Genomic DNA, 20,707 nt, shown 5'->3' with positions numbered 1-20,707 from the left:
GAGAAAGACTGCAGAGAGCCATCTAACTCACACTTCCATTGACACAGTCTAGTGAGCTTGCTACCAGCCACATTGAGTATCATACTGTGTGAGAGGTTTGGTATGCAAGCTAGCATTCTCTCTCCATGCTAGTCATCAGCCAAGCATGCAACTTAACAAAATTACAGGGAATCTTGTTCTGTGTGAGATTGACTTTACAGTTACAACAACAGGATAGACTGATCTACGTGTAGTTTCGGTCATGGGGTAATTTCCTTGCTTACAATAATATTTTGTCTTTAAGCCCCATATAAATTATCACAAGACTGAAAAGATGTTGTATTTTATTGTTCTTGGAAACATACTTGCTTTGATATATCATACTTCGTGTGGAATGTCTTTAATATAGTTTCACATGCATTTATTTTATGGGTAAGTACTACACAAAACAATTAACATTATTTCCCTGTAGAATATTCCTGCGTTTATTTCCATCCATTTGAGGCAGTCTCATATCACAGTACCTTATTTCTTTGTTGTATATATGTAATTGTTGTCTGTAGAAACACCACTGTTGTTTCCTGCGTGAGAGCTGTGTTTCATTTATTTGCTATGTCTTGAATGAAGCTAGTGTCGTCGTATTACAATTTTTTACGTACTGTATGACCACACCTTGCCTTCTCTTGTTTGATTATGCTTGAGCTTGCTTGCGGTCGTATATTTAGAGTGATCTGGTACACATAATTATATTTTTTCTATGCTTTGTTATGTCTCAGAGAAAAGAGCACACGGTCTTTCTTTAGAAACACAATTTATTATTTGCGGTGAGAAGCCGATGCGTATTTTTTGAGCACTATGTTTTTATTTGTTCTGAACTAATTTAATGGAGAATTTTGCCTGTATTTATCTCCTGTTTGATTATGCTTGAGCTTGCTTGCGGTCGTATATTTCGAGTGATCTGGTATACATGATTATATTTTTTTCTATGCTTTGTTATGTCTCAGAGAAAAGAGCACACGGTCTTTCTTTAGAAACACAATTTATTATTTGCAGAGAGAAGCTAATGCGTATTTTTTGAGCATTATGTTTCTATTTGTTCTGAACTAATTTAATGGAAAATTTTGCCTGTAGTTATCTCCTGTATTCCATAGTGTGTCATGCAAGGAAGACATTATTTGTTTATTTATTTTGTGAAACACCAGTCTGTTTTTTGTTGCCTCAATCGATGCTGTTGTTATGTATATCTTTGCTTTTGTGAGCCCAGAACACATTAAAGATATTATTTTAAGTTTTACACGTGTTTTATTGTTTATAGTTTCTCAGTTTTAGTTTATACACGAGTAGAAATATATATATAGTATTTGCACATTTTATTGTGTTTAGTACCCTTAGCACATGCAATATATGCATTTTTGTAATTAGTATAGAAAATTTTTTGTTGTTGTATACAAACGCTTTTGTTTGTTCAATTTCTGTTCGCACGCATGTCATCTGTATTTGTAACGAGCACGGAAATAAAGGATACATTGCCTATACGAGAGCCGTATCGCTTTATTTGACCGCACCCGAACGACCCGGTTTGACCGTTCCTAGTCGCTTCCCTTGCCCGCGCCCTAAGCCGGCGGCGGTAACTTTTCGCGAGAGACGGCACGCGGGTGTGGGCCCGCTAATTCCAGATCGAGAACCTGGAGGACCTGCTGAAGGAGAAGGACAACCAGGTGGACATGGCGCGCGCGCGCCTCACGGCGATGCAGGCGCACCACTGCTCTTCCGAGGGCGCGCTGTCCAGCCTGGAGGAGGCCATCGGCGACAAGGAGAAGCAGATGCAGCAGCTGCGCGAGCAGCGGGACCGCGCTGAGCAGGAGAAGGCGGAGGAGCGCGAGCTGCACGAGCGCGAGCTGGCCGAGTACAAGATGAAGCTGCACGCGCTCGAGAGCGAGGTCGAGAAGCTGGGCGCGCGGCTGGAGCGCGCGCAGGCCGAGAAGGACCGGCTGGAGGCCAAGCTGGAGAGCTCGCAGTCCGAGCTGGGCAAGTCGAAGGCGGAGCTGGACAAGGCGGCGAGCGAGGCGGGCCGCAGCGGCGCCGACTGGGAGGCGGCCAAGCAGCGGCTGGCGCGCCTCGAGCTGGAGAACGAGCGCCTGCGCCACGACCTGGAGCGCTCGCAGGCCACGTTCGGCCGCAGCACGCTCACCACCTCGCAGGAGCTGGACCGCGTGCAGGAGAAGGCGGAGAAGGCGGCGGCGGAGCTGCGGCGCGCGCAGGCCGAGCTGCGCGTCACGCAGGCCGACAACGAGCGCGCGCGCGCCGAGGCGGCCGCGCTGCAGGAGAAGGTGGAGAAGTCGCAGGGCGAGGTGTACCGGCTCAAGGCGCGCCTCGAGAACGCGCAGGCCGAGCGCGAGAGCCTGCGCGACGAGTACGAGCGCGCGCAGCAGGCGGCCGCGCGCCTGCACGCCGAGCGCGACAAGTCGTCCGCCGAGCTGGAGAAGGCGCGCGAGGAGCTGGAGCGCTCGCAGGCCACGCTGGGCAAGGCGCAGCTGCAGCAGGACAAGCTGCAGAACGCGCTCGACAAGGTGCAGACCGACCTGGACAAGTTGCAGGAGCGCTTCGACAAGTCCCAGGCCGAGGTGCGCCGGGTGAGTACCACTACTCCGTCGCCGGGCTGAGCACAGCACGTGCACCCTTCCCTGCCTCACCTCATTTTACCTGCCCTCGAATCCTCGTAATGGAGGACTACACTCGTAAGCCGTTCGAAATGTGGTGTATCATTTTTTGTTTTCCCATTGTACGATGATTTTGAACTACTGTAAAATATTCTAACAGATTAATGGTCAATCTGAGGCAGTCATCATGGGTGTGAGGATTGCAACAAATCAGTTTCATAAAATACCACCAAAAGTGGATGGCACTACATGACAGAATGTTAGAAAAGTTTTCAAAACCGTTCCAAAACCATTTTAAAATGTTGGCCAAGAGCGAGTAGGACTTCTACGAGTACAAAAAATGTCGTGCGACTAGGGCCCCCTGTCGGTTAGACCGTTTGCCGGGTGCAAGTCTTTCGATTTGACGCCATTTCGGTGACTTGCATGTCGATGGGGATGAAATGAAGATGATTAGGACAACACAACACCCAGTCCCTCAGCGGAGAAAATCTCCGACCCAGCCGGGAATCGAACCCGGGCCCTTAGGATTGACATTCTGTCGCGCTGACCACACAGCTACTGGGGGCGGACCTACGAGTACAATAGGGGTTCTGTACAAACTTAATTAGGAATATGTGTATTGACAGTACATACATTCTGACAGGTGAGCTTCTCGACAATTTTTCCCTGTTATCGACATTGTTGTTGTTGTTGTGGTCTTCAGTCGAGACACTGGTTTGATGCAGCCCTCCATGCTACTCTATCCTGTGCAAGCTTCTTCACCTCCCAGTACCTACTGCAACCTACATCCTTCTGAAGCTGTTAAGTGTATTCATCTCTTGGTCTCCCTCTACGATTTTTACCCTCCACGACATTAATACTCGCAAAATATCACTTCCGTGGATTCCGAGACTTTCGAGGATGTTTTACTTTCACGTTTGAAGACGGATGACAAATGACAAAAGAGATATTTTTTCGTGTGATATGATTAAAAATTAACAATTTTCTGATTTTTCCTTTACTTCTACTGTGAAACCTTTTTTTTTTTTTTTTTGTCATATTTCACGATTCGATGTTAAGAGGAAGTATCCCATAGGTTTTTATTAGTGAGTTTGGAAAATATCAAAATATTTGACGTAAATGATTGTATCTTCAGACTGCATTGACCTAGAAGATTCACTTTATTACGTAGCCAAGCGCCAGTAGATCTTACAAACGCGCCGTTTTTGCCACAGCCCGGCAATTCCGTAGATGTTATTTAGATTATCAGGCTCAGATCACTTAACTATAATCCAAGCCCTCCAAAAATAGAGACTCTTGCGTAATTCAACTTGATACATGTACTCATCCCTGAGAAAAAGGGTTTTGAACTGTCAGACAGACATGTGGACAACAATGTGATCCAGTAAAGGTTCCGTTTTTACCGACTGAATTGTTGATAGAAAAAAATGAACGTAACGATCAGGTGCAGAGGAACACATAATGTTTACAGTGCACTGGGCCATCCTCTGATGACAGCGTCATTGGATGTAGTATGGAGCTGTATGCTGTCAGCATACCCCTCTTCCAGCTATTGTCAGGTTTCCAAATCTTGGAACTGCTTCTTCTCAGTCAAGTATATTCTCAACTGACCTCAAAAAGTTAATGGAACTTCATTCAGTCCTCCGTACCGGGAAACGAATCAAGTTCTTCAGCTGGCAGTCAGACTTCTAACAACTCAGGTACAGAAGCAGCCAAACAATTATTTGTATTAAAAGGAGGGAAGGTGATACACATTACGCAGAAATAGAGAGAATTATAAATGCACCATATCAGATTTGACAATGGAGGTGGAGGAAATCAGCCACGGCTTTGTTAAAAGAACTGTCAGATACTCTCTTGATCATTTCACTCACTAGGAGCAACTACAGAAACATAAATCAAGATGGCCATGCAGGGATTTGAACCTTACTCCTAAAAAATATGTGTCTGATCGCAGTGTCTGTAATTGCTGAGCAAACATTTTTTTAAAATTATACTGTCACGGGACATTGTCCTGGCCAGCTGCTATTTTCTGAGTTAGTTCTTTATTCATCCATACATTGCCTGTGCAATAATACAGTACTGTCGGCTGAATACGACAAGAAAACAGTAAAGTGAACTTACAAATAGAATTAAATACACCGAAGCAGAATGGATGGAAGCAGTGGGAGTGAAGTAAGTCAGATGCAGTGACATAATATAACATTAGTGAAATCCTTTCAGGAATGGTGAATAATTATTTCGTAACATGTGCAATTTTGTATGAGACGGGTATTTGAAGCCAGATTTCCTGCTTGCAGATTTGGATTTGATCAATGACCTGGTACAATTTTTCTTACCGTACAACAAATTCAAAAGTTAATTCATTTATACACACAGACATTTCGTTTAGCATCAAAATACCTTTTCAGTGCTGCAGTAGAACGAATATTTCTATACTTAGATCACAAAATGGACACACCAACAAACTTGTTGTATAGGTGTTTAATAAGGTTTTGTATGTTTTGTACAAAGCTCTTTTTTTATATCCGCATTTCATAAACAATTTCCCTTATGCTGTTAATATTACACACTGGAGGAGTACGGTTCAATTCAGATCTGACCATTCAGAATAAGATCCCAGAATGAGATTTTCACTCTGCAGCGGAGTGTGCGCTGATATGAAACTTCCTGGCAGATTAAAAGTTTCATATCAGCGCACACTCCGCTGCAGAGTGAAAATCTCATTCTGGAAACATCCCCCAGGCTGTGGCTAAGCCATGTCTCCGCAATATCCTTTCTTTCAGGAGTGCTAGTTCTGCATGGTTCGCAGGAGAGCTTCTGTAAAGTTTGGAAGGTAGGAGACGAGGTACTGGCAGAAGTAAAGCTGTGAGTAGCGGGCGTGAGTCGTGCTTCGGTAGGTCAGATGGTAGAGCACTTGCCCGCGAAAGGCAAAGGTCCCGAGTTCGAGTCTCGGTCGGGCACACAGTTTTAATCTGCCAGGAAGTTTCAGAATAAAATTTTCTGTGGTTTTCGTAAATCAATTATTGTGATTGCCAGGACTGTTCCCCTGAAGAGAACAGGACCGATTTCCTCACTCATCCTTATAATATCTTAGATTGCGCTCTGTCACAATTGACTTTGTTGGCAATGGGACGGTAAACCCTAATCGCGAAAACCCTAATATTTCATCGTTACACTATTCGCTCATCCGTAACCATAGGCCCACTCTAGACATTTCATGTGCAACATACGCATGGCTGAGATCAGAATCACAGGTAATACAAGGATACTGTTCTTCCCAGAATAACCATAACTGGAGCACTGACATTGAGCTATGAAGCTGTTAGTTGCTGATAGGTCTCCATAGGTATATGCAGCCATACACTGCTTCCTAGAATTGTTGAAGAATGCGTAGTGGAAATTCACACATCAGAACTGATTATCAAGATCTTTCCGCATATATTTAGAAGAATACACGGATATCTGGCTGCAAGGGATTGGGTCTGAAGTCTTCGTTGTCCTCTTCCACCCATATGCAGGCAATTGTAGCCATGCGGCAAGGAGCTTGATTTGCAAGAATAGATTTTTTAATAAAAATGGCCAATAGTACATTCCACTCATATTAATGACGGTATAAAATGCCTATAAATTATTGCTCCTATAAATGCTCCTATAAAATGCCTAAACCAATAATTATATCTGCACTGTCTTATATTTTTCCAGTAAATACTGCAGAATGTTTCTTGACGTTTCAAACCAAGCGCTGACACCACGTATTGACTTCGGCTCGTCCTGTGACGTAGTAAATATAACTCCAAGGAGAAGGCCTCAGATGCAGTCGAGCCTCAGTACCATCAGCTAGATTCAAGTCTTTTCGAACCAAACACGCTTGTTAGCATGGGAGCATACACCATCCATCTGCTCAGAAGCATATTGTGTTACACAGTTATTTACTGACCACAGACGAATCTATTTACCATCTAGTTTATTTGTTAACCACAGACACCAGCGTCACTTGGGTATTCATTGTCCACGTCGGTTACTTGTGGTGTCATTAGTGTACTCCCGACTTTCGTTCAGCCACAGAAGCACGTGTTCGCATTAACCACTTACTTTACCCATGATTGCAACGAGAAAAATACTCAAGACTCCCTGTTAGTAAAAATCTTTTCTTCACCAGCTCACAACGCAAAGCATGTGGCACCCTTAGTATACCTCACATCTAAGGGGCGACGATAATAATCTGACTCAAAAGATTTTATGATACAATTTCCTTCCAAAAACACTTCTACATTCACATATCTGCGCTAACATTCGTACAGCCTTTCAGAACACCCTTTGCCAAAGAGTACTTTAAGGTTTTATATTGTACTTTCAATAATTTCCTCAGAGTTCCTGGAAGCATTGTCTCTTCAGTTTGAATTTTCGCCGCTTTAACAGTTTGAAATAGCGAAGTGCAAGGTCACACGATTAGAGTGGATGTTCTAGGGCAGCAACATTATTTGACAGATATGTTGGGGTGTTGTCTCGCAGAAAAATCCGACTGTTTTCTATTTATTTTCATAGATATTTCCTTCTGATAGCTTCTCGTGCGCGACGAAAGATGTACACATGAAGTTCGTTAATCACAGCTTATTCTTCTAGTATGACTTTATTGTGAGAGGCATCTCCTTTTCTCCAAGTGTAGTTTATACTTCCTTGACGTTCTTTTCTTCCATTCACGAGTCTCACGTTTTACATGGGGCTGTAAATGAAATATCGTGTTCCGTCAGCAGTCTGGACAATTATCAGAAAATCTGCCATTACGTTGAGAATGGTTGCCATTGACATTCGAGCTTCCTTCTGTTGAAAGGACAGTTATCTCGGAAGAACGTTAAAACAACTCACATATGATGAAAACACCGAACTGAAACCTGTGAAAAGTCCTTTATGAATGACCGACTTCAGATAGAGTGATCTCAGGATATAGAGGAATGCGCCCGATGTTGCCATCAAAACATGCGGATGGCCACACTAGGACGCCTTCGACTTATAGTGCTAATCGAACACTACGAAATTTTTCATTTCCGTGCTTCCTTAGTCTTTTTTTCTAATAGAGACAATAGACTCAATCAAAATACTAAAAAACTACAAAGTTCCAGGAAGAGATGGCATAACAGCTGAATTATTTAAGAAGGGAGGAATAAAAATTGCAAAACAAATACACAAACTTATTACGAACATCTGGAATGAAGAAATAATGCCACATGATTGTATAGAAGCGATAATAATACCAATTCATAAAAAGGGCGACAAACAACAAAGCGGAAACTACAGAGGCATCTCATTAATTAGCACCGTCTATAAAGCGTTCTCCAAGATCCTCTAGAAAAAATTAGAACCTTATTTAAAAGAGATAATAAATGGATAATAAGCGGGATTTACGAGGAATCGTTCAACTACTGACCAGATTTTCATACTGAAAGAAGCCGTATCTAAATATTGGGAGTATAACAAAAGAATGGCAATGCTGTTTGTTGATGTTAAGAAAGCCTATGACAGTATACCCAGAGATAAGTTATGAGAGAAAATTGAGAGATTCGGAATACCGAAGAAGATTATAAATCTTTTGAAAGCGACACTAAAAGGTTCGAAAGGTGTAGTGAAAATGGATGGAGAATATTCCAAGGCGTTTGACATAAAACAGGAGACAGGCACGGAGATGGAATATCACCCCGCTTGTTCAACATTCTACTAGAGGAAGCGCTGGACGGAGCAAGTGAAGCAGAAGAGGGAATTCAAATAGGAACAAAAATAAATGTACTAGCCTTTGCAGATGATGTAGCACTAGTCGTTGAAAATCCGGATGATCTTAAAATACTGGCGAAAGGAGTCTTTCAAAAAGCAAAGGAAGATGGATTAGAAGTAAATGATGAGACAACAAAATTCATGAGAGTAGAAAAAAATTACAGATCGAAAAGACGGAAAACTCTGCAGATCGATAACCACTTGTTTGAAGAAGTAGATGAATTTAAATATCTGGGGGTAGTAGTAAACAACAAAAACGATGAGAAGCAAGAAACAGAGGCGAGGATCAAAGCTGCTTCCCGAGTGTCATACTCACTCAACAAACTACTGTCATCTAAAATTTTCTCAAGAGGATCCAAAGTAAGAGTATATAAAACCATAATCAGACCAATATAGGGCAGAAATATAGAGAACAGATAAATACACGGAGACAAAGATAAAAGTTTTTGAAAATAAAATCCTGCGAAAGATATTTGGACCAATCTGTGAGGGAGGAGAATGGCGAAGAAGAAAGAACAGAGAGCTATACAATGAACCAGATATAGTTGCAGAAGCCACGACAAAAAGACTAAGATGGGCCGGCCACGTCTATAGAAGAGAGCAAGGATCTTTACTGAGAGAAGTCGCAGAGAATAAACAGGAAGGACGAAGACCTCAAGGCAGGGTGAAAATGAGATGGAGAGACCAGATTGCCAAAGATCTCCATGTACTGGGAGCAAGGAAAGAAGATGCCGAGACAGAATACTGAGGAAGAAGCTACTTGACGAGGCCAAAAACCTACTGCGACTTGTGGGGCCAGGAGAGTAAGAGTAAGGTGTGTGGAGTCTCCGACTGTGATTTCAGTAGCACTGTATTCGTTTGTTCGTATGCCACTTTTTAACTGATATTTCGCTTTCGATGTTCCACAAAGTATCGACTACGGCGCCATTTACGTGACTGATGATAACTGTGGTTCAAAGTCTGTGACTTACGCTCCTTTCCTGCTAGTGGTGCTAATCCGAGAAATATTATATTTATGTCGACAATAGTTCAACCGACATTTGCACATTGCTTCACATTTTTTCCCTCCACGACATACACGAAAAACTACCTATATCATTGCTCCATTTGACTAACGTACATTTGCCGAAATGCCAGTGTCACTAACTGCCTGGACAACCTAGTGAGGACAATTGGATAGCTACCTGAAGGTGAGCAGCGGCTCTCGCATGAAAAGCCGATTTTAACTGTCGATGTCATTATTAAACGACTGCAACGTCGGTGTGCTAACTATATGACACTCCACACTGCCGTCCAACGACAAAAAATTCGGGCTATAAACCGACGACGTGTTGGCATCGCTGTGTCTTATTTTTTTTAAATCGCTGTGTTTTCGATGAAAAAGTGTGCCTACAGTTCCCTCGTAACACTGAGTGGAGGTACATATTGCATGACCATTAACACACATTATTCTACGGTCAAAATATTCTCTTGCTGTGCATCTACGTTTTCAAAATTGAAGCACTTTAGAACAAATTTGGCTATCGCTCATTTGATTTTAAAAATTCTCACGTGTAGTAAGGGCTACCCATTTTCATAATGGTAATGATTCTACCATTATTACAGGGACTGTCCGTGAGTGTTTTCATGGTTTCCATCGATTGTTTATGGTCTGGCTCCTGTTTAAACAATCTGTACTTCTCAGAAGAATTCTTCATTCTAATTGGATCACTGTCATTGTGTAGCGTTTTCAAAGCAAGTAATTTGTCCTACAGCTTCCAGCTGTAAGGAATAGCCCAGTTTCATGCAGCGTTCTTATATGTTTTATAGTACAATAGTTAGAAAATGGTTCTGCATAAAGCAACCGTACTTTTAACTCAGTAAAAAAAAGCTACAGGTGTTGTAGAGCGAGTGGTGCAGGGATTAAGAAAGTGGAATCATATTAATTATTAATAGGATTCAAATCCCCATCCAGCCATCTAGATTAAGGTTTTCCGCAGTTTCCTTCAACCTATTGCAGTGAATGCCGGAATCGTTCCCATAAAAAGGTCAAGGACTATTTTCTGCTCTATCCGTGTCGAATTTGAGCTCGAAGTCCAGTTCTAATGAACTCGCCGTCATTCTTTAATCTTCCTTTCTTTTTTGCTACGTGTTTCATCCAAACACTGGAATTTTTGCAGAAGTTCTGTACGACATAAGACCTCGATCATTTGGGACATATAACTTACCATCAGCCAATCAATACGCGTATGTTGTGCGAGAATGATGAACATCTGATATTCAGACGTTGCTTTATATTGCAGCGTCTGTTGGGAGGGAATAGTGCTGAGGCGCTGTATAGGCCCGTTCCAAATCGTGCAGAATATACTTGCATCGTGCTACGTGTAGAAGATTGTTAGGATTTTCAGAGGAATATTTTGGTTAGTCTTGCAACAAGTATGACGTTTTTTGACCATTGTAGATAAGCTCCACTCACCAGTCACCCGAATGGAACAATAGTAAACTGATCCTATACCTCCTAAAGTTACCAAGTTATCAATATCCCTCATACATTGAACACGTGCTGTGATCAGGTTGGATAAATATTCATAAATGATTATAACGAGTTATAGAGTGCTAATAGTGACATTTATTTTGCAGCTCCAGATGGAAAAGGAAAAGCAGAACTACGATTTTGAAAACGTACAGTCGCAGCTCGATAAGGCACTAGGCCAAGCGACGAGATTGCAGAAGGAGCGAGAGGCGGTCCAGTTGGAGGTCGACCGGTTAAGGGACAAGTATGAGAAAGCTCAGGTACACTACCTCCGCTAAATTTACAAGCATTTTACCCGCGGCTTCGCTCGCATGTATGTCACATACATTGCAAACATCTCCCCCTCCACTCTCTGTCTCCTCCTCCCCCGTCTCTGTCCATATCCTCCTACGCCCTTTCGCTGTCCATCTCCTCCTTTCACCACATCTTTGTCCCTCTCCCCCTCATCCTCTTCAATCTCTCTGGCCATCACGTCACCTCGCTTCTCTCTGTCCATCCCATGCCCTCCCCTCTCTCTGTCCATCTTCTCCTCCCCTCGTCTTTTTCCACCTCCTCTTCCACCATCTCCGTCCATCCCTTTCTCCCTCCCTCTGTCCACCCCCATCCATCTGTCCATCTCCTCTTCTCTCCTCCCTGTGTCCAACTTATCCTCCAGCCACCCTCTGTCCATCTTCATCTCCCTTCCTCTCTCTGTCCAGCTCCTGCTCCCCTTTTCTGTCCATATCCTCTTACCTTCTCTCTGTCCATCTCATCCTACCCCCTCTCTGTATCTCCTCCTTCCCCCATATCTCTGTCTACCTTCTCTTTCCCACCCCCATCTCTCTGTCCATCTCCTCCTCACCATTCTCTCTGTCCATCTCTTCCTCCCCCCTCCCTTCCATCTCTTCCTCCTCCCTTCTCTGTCCATCTCCTCCCTCTTCTCCATCTATTTCTACCCCATCTCTCTGTTCATCTGCCCCTACTTCCATCTCCCACATCACTCTGTTTTCATCCACACATCCATCTTAACCCCAGGCAAAAAGTGGAGGAGATTCGGAACAGACATACATACACTCGTATATACATGAATTTGTTAATAAATACAGGTAATAGCAACTTGGCTGTTGTGAGTACGAGTTCACTGTCTGTTCAGGGTTTGCAGCATAACCTGGTAGTTTTTCATACCACTAAGGTAGATATGAAAGGGATGTCCTTACAATGAAAATAATCTCGAGGCACTCGTGGCAGATTTAAACAATGTAAATCTGTACCTTTACCGGACTGGGTTTTTATAACTCTGTCAACGAAGCACGACCCTTAGAGTCGTTCGCATTTTGTAATTCGCCCCAGATACAGCCATTTCACAGAAAAAGTGGCAGTCGGAAAAATTCTGCACCTTTGATTACACAAATATGTAGCCCGTGTAAAAATCCACGGAAATACATATTCAGAAACGGCTAAGTAAGGAGAGTGCCAGTGAGCCAATAGCTCGGTGCCAGAAATGTAAAGAAAGTGGGCAAAAGAGAGCAGGTACATCAGTGCCTTTAATTTGGAAAAACCAAGCTCTTTTCCTGGTGTTATCAGGGCCGTAACTCACGGCGTCTTAGATTTTCGTGTAACGAAACCGTTCGCCCCGAAATCAATTGGAGATCACGGCTGCTCACCGACGGGACGTATCCATCCCTTCCCCCAACACTCAGGGAAAACGTTCTTAGCAGTGTCGCGTGTCCCGTTTGACACGCTCGGCTGATACCGGCTACGAATATGGCCTGCTCTGATAGCGAATAAGCCAAACCAGTTGACTATATTCGGGACCTCCTAGTTATTTCCGGTATCGGGGGATGAGGGGGGCAGGGGCTTGAGGATGTCCCACATAACGTTTCATGTGTTGCTCCTGTGACCGCATCACCTGTATAACAGTAGTATCTATGATCCCCAGCGACCTCTCGGGCCGAGCTGGTTAAGACTGACAACTCACTGCGTGAGAAATATGGAGGCTCGTATTTCGACAGTTCACAAGCTGGTCCAGAAGGTAATATATCTTTCGTGAGATAGCGATTTCTTTGATAGAGCTGGACCGACAGAGACTCATGTGTAATTCACCACTGCCAGTTGGTCTTTATGCTAGTCATCATCTCTCATCTTACTGTAAAATACTGTTCTAATGAAATCAATTTCTGTCCAGATGTTGATGGCAAGACTCCAGAAGGAGAAAGACGGGGCCATTGAAGAATGTGAAAAGCTCCAAGAAAGGGTTGAGATCCAACAGGGCCAAATATCCAAGGCGCAAAGGGAACGCGAAAACATGCAGACGGAGCTGGATATGATCAAGGAAAGATGGGACAAAGCGCAACAGTTGCATCAGAAAATTCAGGTACCGTCAGTTTAATGTATTGTATCATCCTGTATTTCAATTGCTTGAATTTTCTCCATTGTGTGCCAAGTTGTTCATACGGTGAAGTCTATGGGTTTTAGGATGACGACTTAGGTGTTATTTCTCTGAATTTTCACTGCTGGTAAGGTTATTTTACACTGGCGGAAGCTCGCTCGAGACAAGTTAGCGGCCGCAAATATCCTTGTACAATAGTCTTTTACTTGTTAGTAAAGAGGTCTATTCTGTTTCGCATTTCGTAATTGAGTTGAAGGACTGTGGAAGAACGCGTACCCGGTTTAGATACAAACCTTTTCTCTTTCTGTTAAGCAGTTATTATGCCTTCAAATCTTTTCATTTAGCAGTGTTACTAGGATTTAAAAGTATTGCAGCAGCGGCAATAAAAATAAATAAAACTGAGAATAAACGGAATGCTGATTTTTCTGTTGCGGTGTCTCTCTGCGAGGAAGTCTGAAGCGGTGAAGGATTCATTTTTGACAACTATAAATGGAAGATATAGTTTCCAGGCCGTGACCAGCGCTGGAAGTTAATAGACACGCGAGGAAGTTACTCAGTAGTAATGGTGGAAGGTCGGACAGTAACGTAGTGATCATTGGCCTGGCAAAGTTAGAATTTGTCGCGCAGTCAGCCTAGAGTTTTTAATGCTGCATTTTTTTAAAAATTCAGATACTATTTCGGCCACTATATTTTAACTGATTATTAAAGCAAACATGAGTAACATTAAGTAATAGTGAATATTCTGGAAACAAGAATATGCTCCTCTTTTTTTCAGATGGAACGAGACGACGCGTTAACGGAAATCGAAATATTGAAAGATAAGTTGGACAAGTCGCAGACAGTGTCACAGAAAGCGATGGAGGAAAGAGACAACGCAAACAAAGAGTTCGAACGTATGCTCGAAAAATACGATAGGTATCTCACATTCGATTTGGTAGTACTACTGTCAAGTTAAATCTGAACTTTTGCTTATCTGTTTATTTTACTGATGACCAATATGTTACACAGGTCGCAGGGCGAAGTGTACCGAATGCAGAACAAACTGGAGGCAGCAGAGGCAGAGAAGGACCGACTCGAGATGGAGGTGGAGAAGGCTCAGCTGTTGGCTACCAAGTCGCGCGAAGATCAGCGCAAAACACAAGACGAGCTGCAGCGGGTCCAAGAGATGTACGACCGAGCTGCGCTCCAGCTGGGCCGCACTAAGGAGAATGAGGAGAAATTCAAAGAGGAGATAGACCGCATGGCTGTCGACCTCGACATGGTGCGCGAGCGATACGAAAAGACGCAGATCGAGATGCGGCGTCTGCAGAGTGATCGCGAGAAGTACCAGGGGGACAGTGAGCGCCTCAGTTTCGAACTGGAGCGCGCGCACACGCAGTGCGCAAAGGCACAGGCTGCAAATGAAAAGAGCCAGGAGGAAATGGCCCGCCTGCAGGTGGAGCTAGAGAAGATGTACGACAAGCACGACAAGGCCCAGGCCGAGCTGCGAAAGTCTCAGTCGGAGCTGGAGCGCTACCGTACCGAGGCAGAGCAGCTGCGCGAGGAAGCGGAGCGGTACGCTGCCAGGATGGGCAAGTACCAGGACACGCAGGAGAGGACCAAGGAGGAGCAGGATCGCCTCAAGGCCGAAATAGAGCGGCTGCGGGATAGGCTCGAGAAGACGAACAGTGAGTTGGAGCGAGCGCGAAAGGCAGAGCAGGAGGCAGTTCGTCTGCGAATGGAGCTGGAGCGCGCGGAAGGTGTAAGAGGTAAATACCAATTCGAACAGGAGAAGTGGGCTGCAGAAACTGGTAGGCTGCAGGCAGAGTGCGAGAAGTTGCGCGAGCGGCTGGACACGAGCCAACTGGAGATGCAGAGGGCGCTGGTGGCCAACGAGAAGCAGGAGGAGCGCCTGCACGAGCTCCAACTCGAGCTGGAGCTCGGCAAGGCCGAGTCGATGAAAATGACGGCGACTCAGGAAAAACAGCAGGGCGAGATAGAGCGGTTGCACATCGAGTGCGAGAAAGTGCGCGATCGACACGAGACTCTCCAGATGCGCTCCGAAGCACTGGAGAAGGAGAACGAGCGGCTGCGCTCCGAATTGGCGCAGAAGGAGCGCCAGTTGGCGGTGGGCGACAAGAGCCGCACCGAGGTGGAGAGGGCGGGCGCCGCCGAGGTGGACAAGCTCCGCGAGCGGCTGGAGCAGGCGCAGGCAGACCTGTCCAGGGCGCAGCAGCTGCGCGAACACTCCGACGCCGAGGCGCAGCGCCTGGCGCGGGAGCTCGAGAAGTCGCAGCTGCACCTCGGCAAGTACCAGGAGAACAACGAGGCTGCGCGGATAGAGTTTGAGCGAATGGCGACGGAGCTCAGTCGTCTGCACGAAAAGCTCGAGAGGGCGCAGGCGGACGCGCAGCGGGCGTCGGACGAGCGTGCTCAGCTGCAGGCGGAGAGGGACGCACTGCAGGCGGACCTGCTCCGCGCGAGAAAGGCCGCCGATCAGATGCAGGAAGCGCAGCAGCGCACTCGGCAGGATGCCGACAGACGTTTGCAGGAGGATGCCTCCAAGATGCAGCAGGAGCTCGCACAAGCTGCGAGGGAGAAGGAGAGGTTGAATTCCGCACTGGAGAAGCGCGAGAAGCAGGCAGAAAGGTTAGAGAAACAGATGGCGAAAATGGAGTCCGAGGTGAAACAGCTCACGCTCGAGAGAGACCAGTTAGTGGTGCAACTGGAGAAGTCACAGGACATGCTGATGAACTTCCAGCAGGAGCTGCAGCAGTCCGAGTCGGAGCTCAGTCGACTGAAGACCGAGCACCGCAAGGTGGCGCAAGATGCCGAATCGCTGGAAGGGAGAGACCGGCAGGTCCAGGAGCTTCAGCAACAACTGCAGAACTTGCAGAGGGAAAGGGACCGAGAGCGGCAGAGGGCGGAGCGGGCAGACCGCCGCCTGCAGGAGCTGGGCTCGCAGGCAGAGGCGGACACCGGTCAGTGGCGCCGTGCCGTGGAGGCCGAACGGGACAGGGCCGATAGGGCGGAGAGGACTGTGGCCGAACTGCAGAAAAGGGTGCAGGCTGTAGAGAGGCAGATGAATGCCCAACAGCAACAGATGGCCCAAATGCAACAACAGCAGCAACAACAGGTGCCACCGGCTGCTGCCGAGGAACTGAACAGACTGCGTAAAGAGCTCGAAAAGTCGCAGGCGGAACTGAAGAACGCGTCTGTTGAGCGAGAACGATTCCAGGCACAGTTGGAGATGCTAGTTCAGGAGCTGGAGAAGAACCAGGTTAGTTGGAGGATTGCCCAAAATGTGACAGGTTTATTTTCTGCATCACTGTACATATTTATATCACATTATTTCTTTCGACTGTGTGCCTGACGTATTTCGAGGACTTTTTGTGAGCTTGCTTATTTTGTGTCCTTATTTGAGTTTGATATGAACAAAATAATTGACTTGCCACCATTACTGAATTAAGAACCCTGTCATAATGAATAAACTTTCTCTTAAAAAGTTACCAGTACTTCTTTTATGAGTAGATATTACACAGCTACTAAAACAGTGCATTTTTGTGCCCATTTCTTGTTTTGAAAGTCATCTTTCTGTTGTGTGGCATATTCGTTATGACAGGGTATACAGCAATTTAATTTTATTTACTGAGCTTCTTAATTTTATTTATTGAAAGTCAACTGGCACACTATGAAAGCTGAGTGTTAGAATTCGGCATGCTACTACACTGTACCTGTATTCTTTGGGCATATCCTCCAACCCACACTTGTTCATTTTTGTTATGACTTATGAGCATATTCCTGTAACTATTTTTATTCAAATCCTGCACTTGTTTAATGATTGTCAGGTATGTAGCATTATGTATGTATTATCTGTTTCAGAAATTAATTTTTGTTTTGTATTATTGATGCAGTGAAGTCTGAAGCTCCTGTCCATGTATCTTTCAATTTATTTTCCAAACAAAACTACCTCAAGGTAGCTTTTCTTTACTGGGTGGAGCATGTTTTCAAATAACTGTACATATTTTTAAAAATCTGCGTATGTTGTACATAGATGAGATTTACAGCTTTAAGTGTGACAGGCATTACTCTGATGATAATGCTATGTTTGTGATATGCTGTTAGAGGATTATGTTTCTTTTAATTTCAGATTCATATGCTGCTTTTCAGTGTCTCTTATGATTTTTCAGACATAGCACTTAGCTTTGTATTGGAAAATGCCATTGTAATGGATGTCCGCTTCTCAGTTTTTATTGTGTGTTGTATATAGGTCATGCCTTCATTTGGAACCTAATTTAACCTTTGTACATTTTTGGAATGCATTACTATTGATGTACATTCGTTTTTGTACTGTATATCATTTTCATGTTTATGTTACATTTTAGTTACATGTGTCAGAAGCCAGAATGTGTATAGCTGGAATTTACTCCTTTGTAGTTCTTGCATCTCACTTACCATAAGTTGTAATGATCTAAAATTTTTTTCTTTTGTGACAAAGGAAGAGTGTTTAATTGATGTTCATTTAAACAGCAACAACAAGAACAGAGGCTATAGAAATTAAATGCAGATAGTGTCACATCCAAGAATTTTAAAAGTGACAAGACACTTTGTGATGGGCATAAAAAGTAGTAAGCCAAAAGTAAAAAGGTTAAGCAAAATGTGGAAGAGGAGTAGGAAAGCTTCCAAGTGACTTTTCCTTCCTTACAACATCTGTATATCTTCTGTTCATCTTCTTCTTACTCTTAACACTTATTTATCCCATTAAAGGGATGGCCAGGATATTAAATCTGTTTTATGCTTTTGTTTCTGTTGATCGTGAGCCAATCTTCAGTTCTTGGAAAAGCATTAATACACAGTCTTCTTTTGTCAAAGACAGCATATATTGATTTTTCTGATTTTGTATGTAGATTTTAAAAATTTCTTTATATAATTTAAAGTGTACATATTTTCTTTTTATTTTAATATTAGTTTAAAATTTCTGTAAATACTTACTTGTTAAAAAAATTACTTTGCACTGATTAATTCTAATAGGAGGTAGTGTTTGAAGTATGTAATGGCTCATAATTGTTATGTATTTATTATGTATGTGGGTTACATGGTGCAATTGGATTGTTAGGGTGTTGAATAAGATGCAGGGAAATCGGAGCATAATATGATGCTCAGCTTTCACAAGCGCTGTATATACTGTCTTTAAGCAGCAACTCCAGAGATGCGTATGTGGTACACGTGCACGCAGGTGCGATAAAAATTGGACTCATCACAACTAATCTTCTTATTACTAAGACATATTTCAGCATGTTAGTGCAATCTTCATTGGGTCATGTTTTAGTCAGGTCTTAGTATCAAGAATATTAGGTTTTGTAGTACTTTCTTTAAGTCATCAAACAGTTTGTCATAGATTTGGTAGTTGTTCTTGTCCTCATATCCATGCTACTCCCTTGCAGTTAGGAGCACAGAAATAGGATACATATTATTTTAGTGAAGAGCACACACAACGCCTAAATAGGGACCAAATACACAGCAGGAATACACTGTGTTTTAAAAGTTCATATTTTAATTTGTCAGAGCTGTTCATTAAAATAACATGTATCATACCATGTTCTTATCCCTTTATTTGGAAGGTAGTAAAACATCTATGAGCATAAAAACTCAGGGCACTCATACCTAGGGGAATGGGGGCTATGGACCCACCCCTAGCTGTCAGGAAAAGGAAAAGGATGCCCTTCCTGCCACGACCCTGTACCCCCTGGGATGGAATCAGTGTACCTCAGCTGTCTGCGTCTAGTGTAAATCATGAAATAGTCCGAACGTGTTGCAAATGTCTGCGAGTCGTGTAACTGAGGTGGGACGTGGGGACCAGCCTGGTATTCACCTAGTGGGATATGGAAAACCACCTAAAACCACATCCAGGCTGGCCAGCACACTGGTCCTCATCGTTAATCTGCTGGGCGGATTTGATCCGGGGCTGGCGCACCTACCCGAGTCCAGGAAGCAGCACATTAGCGCTCTCGGCTAACCTGGCAGATCAAGGCAGTTATAGATATAATGAGTACCAAAGTACAAGGACAGCTAAAACTAGAAGAAAGATTTACATATTCAGGAAACAAGACAAAGATGCAATCATGCAATAACTTAGGAAGGAAATTGAAACATTAACTTTGGGAAGGAACATCTAGAGGATCTGGGACTCAAGTTTAAGAGACTAGTTGATCAAGTACTGGGCACCTAATAGAGTACTTATTTACCAATATAGCAGAAACTTAACAAAAGACTTCTTACAAATTTCCAAGGCTTCTGGTCGTATGTAAAGGCGGTCAATGGCATCAATATTAGTGTTCAGACATTCAAGGATGATGTAGGAAATGAAATTGAGGAGGGTAGCAGAGTCAAAGCAGAAATGCTGAAGTCAATTTTAAATGTTTGTTTACAAAGAAAATTGACCCTTGGATAGAAACCTGTGTCAAATAGTTGAAAGAGAGGAATGGTCACACCCATCCATATGTAGGGTAACATAAGTGATTAGGAAGTAGGCTTATTTGCAGTGAGACAAGTATACACACAGACAGTGCAACATTGTCTGGAGCACCAAACACAGTCAGCAAGGGGACCATTGTTGCAGGTATCCTTCATTCAGCAGCAGAAAGAAATACACTGACAGTGATGCATCCAACTACAACACTGGACACAGCGGTGCCATCGAGTTATCTTTTCGGATGATTCATGATTCTGCATACTGCATCACAATGAATGTATTCATGTATAGACTCTTCATGAAGAATGACTGTTGCCATATTGCATTTGTCACTGTCTTTTGGGCCCAGTGCCTGGCATGACTGTAAGGGTTGTCATTGGGTACACAATGCTTGAGACATCAGTCATTACATTTATGGCAGGTAAGGCCAGTAGATGTGCCCTATCTTTGAGGTCTCCATGATGTTATCTTTTGACAAGATAATGCAAGATTACATGTTGCCAGTGCTGTCTTGACATACATGGATACAGAGGATGTTTGACTATTGCCCTCGCCATCAGACACTCTGAAACTCATACCCACTGGAAACATCTGGTCATGGGTTACTTAGACACTGGCATGCCATGACTGTCATACCACTAAAATTGATGAACTGTGGCACAGAGTTTAAGCAATATGAATGAAGTAATGTACCCATATCAGTCATCCGAACTGGTTTGACTCAGTGCCCAACAGGGTATGAGTCATTGTTGCTACCAGAGGTGGCAGGTCTGTGTACTAAATTTTGCACCCTCTTTTCACTCAAATCAGCTATAAATTTAATTTTCCTGCTGTACTACGTATGCATAGTAAATAAAATTTTGTAAGTTGCTATCCTTTGTGTTTTGCAGCTTTAATGAAGAGTTTTTAGCAAACAGAACACAGCATGTTGTTATCAATGGAGAGACGTCTACAGACATTAAAGTAAC

At 43.8% G+C, this 20,707-nt stretch overlaps 1 protein-coding gene across 1 annotated transcript in view; it reads left to right on the top strand.

The window, feature by feature from the left end:
* The window catches only part of LOC124616150 (trichohyalin-like), a 470,869-nt gene that overhangs the window by 331,007 nt on the left and 119,155 nt on the right, over window positions 1-20,707 (top strand). The window contains exons 8-12 of the mRNA XM_047144429.1: window positions 1,656-2,612; window positions 11,028-11,180; window positions 13,085-13,273; window positions 14,064-14,203; window positions 14,297-16,547. Coding sequence (XP_047000385.1) covers window positions 1,656-2,612; window positions 11,028-11,180; window positions 13,085-13,273; window positions 14,064-14,203; window positions 14,297-16,547 — 3,690 coding nt within the window. The remainder of the gene's footprint in view (window positions 1-1,655; window positions 2,613-11,027; window positions 11,181-13,084; window positions 13,274-14,063; window positions 14,204-14,296; window positions 16,548-20,707) is intronic.

This window comes from Schistocerca americana, chromosome 5 (assembly GCF_021461395.2).
Source record: "Schistocerca americana isolate TAMUIC-IGC-003095 chromosome 5, iqSchAmer2.1, whole genome shotgun sequence".
Taxonomy (NCBI): Eukaryota; Metazoa; Arthropoda; class Insecta; order Orthoptera; family Acrididae; genus Schistocerca; species Schistocerca americana.
This window is presented reverse-complemented; position numbering and strand designations above follow the sequence as displayed.